Consider the following 6,631-nt stretch of genomic DNA (forward strand, 5'->3'; position numbering starts at 1 on the left):
CCTCGCCTCACTAACACACCTCCATGAGTCTCTCCACACCTGCTACTAATTAGAAACCTGTTGTCAGCTGTCCACATTTGATATCCACGTTTTTTCTTCAATATTTCACGTTAAACTCCTCCAAATTTACCTTCTTTTTGCCTCTTTTTATATATACCTTGCTTTTTTTTCCTTGTTCTTTATATGATATAGTTTTTGTTTACACTTTTTCATGTTTTCAAATTTGCTAGTCAACTCTTCTCTATCTTATCAATATTAATTACACCTGTTCACCTGTTCACACTCGTTGCTAATTAAGATATACACCTGCTTTCTTCTGGTTTCAAATTACATATATGCAGACCTGTTTTCATCTCCTCAAATTTGATATCTGCCTTTTTTCAATCTATTTCACATTAAACTCCTCCAAATTTATCTCTTTTCTGCTGATTTTTTTACAAACATATATTCTTTTTTCTGTTCTTCATTATATATATGCAGACCTGTTTTCATCTACTCAAATTTGATATCTGCCTTTTTTCAATCTATTTCACATTAAACTCCTCCAAATTTATCTCTTTTCTGCTGATTTTTTTACAAACATATATTCCTTTTTCTGTTCTTCATTACATATATGCAGACCTGTTTACATCTCCTCAAATTTGATATCTGCCTTTTTTCAATCTATTTCACATTAAACTCCTCCAAATTTATCTCTTTTCTGCTGATTTTTTTACAAACATATATTCTTTTTTCTGTCCTTCATTACATATATGCAGACCTGTTTACATCTCGTCAAATTTGATATCTGCCTTTTTTCAATCTATTTCACATTAAACTCTTCCAAATTTATCTCTTTTCTGCTGATTTTTTTACAAACATATATTCCTTTTTCTGTTCTTCATTACATATATACAGATCTGTTTTCATCTCAAATTTGATATCTGCCTTTTTTCAATCTATTTCACATTAAACTCTTCCAAATTTATCTCTTTTCTGCTGATTTTTTTACAAACATATATTCTTTTTTCTGTTCTTCATTTGATATAGTTTTTGTTTACACTGTTTCATATTTTTCGAATTGATCGTCAACTTGTATTATTTTTTTCTACCATTTTCAATATTCAACTCTTGCAATCTGATGTCAACCAAGTATCAATTTCTTCCCACACTGATTAACACTTTTTCCTGATATTCCTTACACTTAATCACACCTAAATGACACTCTTCCACCTCTCTTAATATTAATAAAGTACATCTCTTATTAACCTGTATATATTAACCACACTTTCCATCGCTGTTAACCAGTATTTCCAAGTCTACCTGTATAACAACCTCAATTAACCTGTATAATCACCTCTCATTAACTTCTATAACTTCCAAACCTCATATTTCCATCACTGTTAACCTGTACCTCAAAATCTAACAGTGGCTTCACCTCTTAGTGACTCCAAAACATTTACCTCCTCTATTTTCCATCTCTATAGCATTGGTTGTTGTTGTCTATATATATATATGTTTACCTGTAGTGTCTGACCTGCCTCTCTCTCTCTCTCTCTCTCTCAGGTGTTGAACTAAGCCTATTCTTATCAGCATAAATGTGAGCAAATAAGTTTCTCTTTTAACTAGTGGTGCAGACCTCTCTCTCTCTCTCTCTCTCTCTCTCTCTCTCTCTCTCTCTCGCTCGCTCACTTTCTTTCTTTCACACTCTCTCTCTCTCGCTCTATCTTTCTTTTGGTTGTTGTTCTCTCTCTCTCTCTCTCTCTCTCTCTCTCTCTCTCTCTCTCTCTCTCTCTCTCTCTCTCTCTCTCTCTCTCTCTCTTTCTCTTTTTCTCTCTCTCTCTCTCTCTCTCTCTCTCTCTCTCTCTCTCTCTCACATGCTGTTTTCCTTCTCTTCACTTCTCTCTCTCTCTCTCTCTCTCTCTCTCTCTCTCTCTCTCTCTCTCTCTCTCACACACACTCTCTCTCTCTCTATTTTCAATCTCATAACTTTCTCTTTCTATCTCTCTCTCTCTGTCTGTCTCACTCCCTGCTTTCCTCTCTCTCTCTCTCTCTCACACACACTCTCTCTCTCTCTCTCTCTCTCCGTGGCTTGGTAACACACTCAGCATAATTCTAACACACACAACACACCGCACGGCAGTAAATATTTATATATATATTTATGTATATCTATATGTATTATTATTATTATTATTATTACTATTATTCTTATCATTATTATAGATACTCTCTTTAGTTAGGGCGCCAGTGGTCACTGAGCTTGTGGGCGTCTTCTTCTTCTTCTTCTTCTTCTTCTTCTTCTTCTTTTGTACTCCTTCTCTTCTCCTTCCTGTGTATTGGTATTATCGGGTTTGACATAAATTAGGTTTTAGTTAAGTTATATACATGTAATACTCTCTCTCTCTCTCTCTCTCTCTCTCTCTCTCTCTCTCTCTCTCTCTCTCTCAAGCTAAAATTTCTACTTATGTCCAGACTAACTTAATTAAAAACACACACACACACACACACACATACGTACATACACATAAAATCTGTCCTCTAATACATATACACACACACACACAGACGTACATATACATACATACATACGTACACCGTCACCACCCTACACCATAAAAAATCACCACCACCACCACCGCCACCCAGACCCTGGAATGCCACCACCACCACCACCACCACCACCCCTCACCGCCGCCGCCGCCTCATGACTGGTGGGCGGGGCGGCGCTGGAGCAGGGCGGCGCAGAACTGCTGTATGTCGGTCTGGTCCGGGGCGCGGGCCAGCACGGCGCGCACCTCGGCCTCGGGGAACAGCTGTGAGAGGTGGTAGAAGGCGCGCAGGCGGGCGTCCTCGTGGCTGGCGGGGGCCGGGGGGGGGAAGCCCTGCATGAGGTACGGGGAGGCCGGCGGCGGGGGCTGGGGCTGGGCGTGCTGTGGGGACATGGGGCGTGAGCCGCCCTGCCCCGCCGCCAGGATGTAGCCGCATATCTTCTGCGGGTCGGTCTCCTCGGGGTGGTGGGTCATGACGGCCCGCACCTGTGCCTCGGGGAACAGCTGCGACAGGTGGTAGAACACCCGCAGCCGCGTGTCCTCGTGGCCCGGCGGAGGGAAGCCGCTGCCCGGGGGGCCCTGTGGCTGGCTGCTACCCTGGGGCTGCTGCTGCTGCTGCTGCTGCTGGGGCGGCGTGTGGCCCCGCGGGGACACACTGGGGGAGTGGTGCAGCGCTGAACTCTGTGGGGACATGGGGCGGGAGCCCTGGGAGGGGCCCGGGGGGTGCGTCATGGGGGCGTACGAGGCGGGGCGCCCCAGGGGGTCCTCGTACAGGTCCGGGGGGAAGTAGAGGTGGTCGGTGGTGTACAGGTTGAGGCGTGTGTCTGAGGTGCTGTTGAGGCGCGTGATGAGCGGCGGCGGGGCGGAGGTGGTGGCCTGGGGCGCCCCGCCCCAAATGGGGTCCGGGGCAGAGGCGAAGCGGGTGACGTGTGGGTGGGAGTAGGAGGGGTAGAGGTGGGGCGGCAGGGACGCCAGGTGCTTGGCCCCGTCCTGGGAGCTGTGGCGCGCCAGGGGGGTGTGCAGCCCCCCGGGGCCCTGATCCCGCCCCGTGTATGGCCCCGAGGAGTACCCCGGTGAGGCGCGGCCCTGCCCCGGGGGGAAGACGCCCCCCTCGGAGCCCCGCCCCACCCTGCTGGGGGAGCCCTGGCCCTGCGCCTGGCCCTGGCCGCTGCCTGGGGTGGGGGCGCCCCCCAGGGGGAAGTGCTCCGGGGCAGGCTCCCTGAAGCCGTGTATCTTGTACAGCCGTGAGTCGTAGGAAGGGTTGAGGGTCAGCTGGCGCTGCAGCTTGCGGTGCGGGTTGTCCTGCTGGTCCGGGTCACTCTGCTGCTTACCCAGGGGCAGGTGTGACCCATAGTGCCCCGCCCCGCCCCCCTGCTGCCCCCCTTCCCAGCCCCAGGCTGAGGCGCCGTAGCCGGGGGGGGAGGAGTAGAGGTGGTAGAGGGCGGAGTCACTCTTGTACAGCGTGGCGGAGCGCAGCGGGTCCAGCGCGGGGGGCATGAGGTGGTGGTGGGAGTGGGTGGGGGCGGCGGGGGTGGTGGCGGGGGAGTGGTCGTGGGTGGGGGTGTCCTGGGTGAGGGCGGAGGGCAGGGTGAGCGACACGGTGGGCACGATGGACTGGGTGCGTGCCAACGGCTTCTTGGACACGTCAGAGTCAGCGGCCGAGCAAACCGGCAGGGACAGGGACCCGCGGAGGCCTTCACCTGGGGGGAGGGAAGGAGGGGGTTAGGTCAGCCAATGGTCACCTGCCTGCCTCTGGAACCTAGATATATACCCATTGCTATGTTTCCTAATTAACTTTTTTTTCAGTATTTCACACACAAACACAAACACACACACACACACACACACACACACACACCCTTCCCCTTCAAACTTAAAACCCTTTCTCCCAGCACTGACATAACCTTGCCTTCCAAACATCACACACACACACACACACACACACAGAAATCACTCCCTCATATCCCCTCCTCACCCCCAAACACACACACACACACACACACACACAGAAATCACTCCCTCATATCCCCTCCTCACCCCCAAACACACACACACACACAGAAATCACTCCCTCATATCCCCTCCTCACCCCCAAACACACACACACACACACACACACAGAAATCACTCCCTCATATCCCCTCCTCACCCCCAAACACACACACACACACACACAGAAATCACTCCCTCATATCCCCTCCTCACCCCCAAACACACACACACTCACAGAAATCTCTCCCTCATCCCCTCCTCACCCCCAAACACACACACACACACACACAGAAATCACTCCCTCATCCCCCCCTCACCCCCAAACACACACACACACACACACACACCTGGTGACGAATCCCTGCTCTTAGCCTTGTTCTGGTAGTGTCGCTGGGCCTGCTCCTGAAGGCGCTCTGTGACTGACTTGAGCGGCGCCGTTCCCCTTTCCGGATGTTTATACTTGCACTTATTTCCATAGGTACATTTCCGACCATAGGGACACGGGGCTTGCTTGTCCTTGTCCCTTAGGTTCGCCCGACGCAGGAAGACGTCCAGAGTCGGCCCGCTGCGTCCTAGGGGGTCGTCCGGTGGTACAAATCTGCCATTGACCCACGAGAACATGAGGAGATTTTCCTCGACGACACGGCGGAATCCGGGTGACTCGGAAACCAGGTCGCGGTAGTTGTCGTTGCTGACCACCACGCCACCACACTGCAGGGCCTCCTTCAGGATGTACCGGTCATCATACGAGACTATCCGCTTGCCGCCACATACCCTGGGGATAGGAGGTTAGGTTAGGTTTGGTTAGGTTAGGTTAGGGAAGGTTAGGTTAGGTTAGGTTAGGGAAGGTTAGGTTAGGTTAGGGAAGGTTAGGTTAGATTAGGGAAGGTTAGATTAGGTTAGGGAAGGTTAGGTTAGGTTAGGGAAGGTTAGGTTAGATTAGGGAAGGTTAGGTTAGATTAGGTTAGGGAAGGTTAGGTTAGGTTAGGGAAGGTTAGGTTAGATTAGGGAAGGTTAGGGAAGGTTAAGTTAGATTAGGGAAGGTTAGGTTAGGTTAGGGAAGGTTAGGTTAGATTAGGGAAGGTTAGGGAAGGTTAGGTTAGATTAGGGAAGGTTAGGTTAGATTAGGGAAGGTTACGTTAGGTTAGGGAAGGTTAGGTTAGGTTAGATTAGGGAAGGTTAGGTTAGGTTAGGACTGTTAGGGAAGGAAGGAAGGAAGGGAGGGAGGGAGAGAGAGAGAGGGAGTTTTAGGGATTAAGGGAGAGAAAGAATGGGTAAGGATGGGAGTGAAGGGAAGGAAAGGGAAGGGAGGGAAGAGAAGGAAGGGAAGGGAAGGGCAGGGAAAGGAAAGGAAGGGAAAGGAAAGGGAGGGAAGGGAAGGAAAGGGAAAGGAAGGGCAGGGAAAGGAAAGGAAGGGAAGGAGAAAGAAGGGAAAGGAAAGGGAGGGAAAGGGGGGTTAGAAGAGAGAGAGAGAGAGAGAGAGAGAGAGAGAGAGAAGGGAAATCCCACCACACAGACACAAACAAGATGACTAGTAATTGTAATAAAAAAATGGAGGAAGAGGAAGAAGAGGAGGAGGAGGAAGAGGAAAACCCATGTTGATCCCAGGAGAAAAAAAAAAAAAAATAGTACTGGGCAACTGTTTCCTTGAGTGGGTTATCATGTATTAGACGTGAAATCAGACATATCCTTTGACAGCAAGTTGTATGCTCTCTCTCTCTCTCTCTCTCTCTCTCTCTCTCTCTCTCTCTCTCCTTAGAATCAACCTCAGTCTCCCTTCCTCCAGTACCTCTTCTTTCTCTCCCTCCCTTTCTCCTTCCTGTTAACTTCTCCCTCTCTCTCCCTTTCCTTAAAATCAACTTCCATCTCTCTCTCTCTCTCTCTCTCTCTCAGAATCAACCTCAGTCTCCCTTCCTCCAGTACCTCTTAATCTCTTCTTTCTCTCCCTCCCTTTCTCCTTCCTGTTAACTTCTCCCTCTCCCTTTCCTTAAAATCAACTTCCATCTCCCTATCTCCCTTCCTCTCCCTTACTTTCTATACCCCTTAACCTAATCTTCTTTTCCCTCTCTCCCTTTTTCCTTCCTGTTAACTTCTCTCTCTCTCTCTCT

General features: G+C 49.2%; 1 protein-coding gene across 12 annotated transcripts in view; it reads right to left on the minus strand.

Moving 5' to 3' along the window:
* LOC126987231 (probable ribonuclease ZC3H12C) overlaps positions 1-6,631 on the minus strand; it is a 55,401-nt gene continuing 48,770 nt past the window's right edge. For 6 of the 12 annotated variants that reach the window (XM_050844042.1, XM_050844043.1, XM_050844044.1 and 3 more), the window contains 2 exons: positions 4,871-5,298; positions 1-4,231 (listed from right to left, as the gene is read on the minus strand). In XM_050844042.1, the coding sequence (XP_050699999.1) occupies positions 2,685-4,231; positions 4,871-5,298 (1,975 nt within the window). In that variant the 3' untranslated portion in view covers positions 1-2,684. The remainder of the gene's footprint in view (positions 4,232-4,870; positions 5,299-6,631) is intronic. The other 6 variants (XR_007740451.1, XR_007740449.1, XR_007740447.1 and 3 more) reach the window with 6 other exon arrangements.

This window comes from Eriocheir sinensis, chromosome 64 (genome assembly GCF_024679095.1).
Source record: "Eriocheir sinensis breed Jianghai 21 chromosome 64, ASM2467909v1, whole genome shotgun sequence".
In the NCBI taxonomy this organism is placed as follows: domain Eukaryota; kingdom Metazoa; phylum Arthropoda; class Malacostraca; order Decapoda; family Varunidae; genus Eriocheir; species Eriocheir sinensis.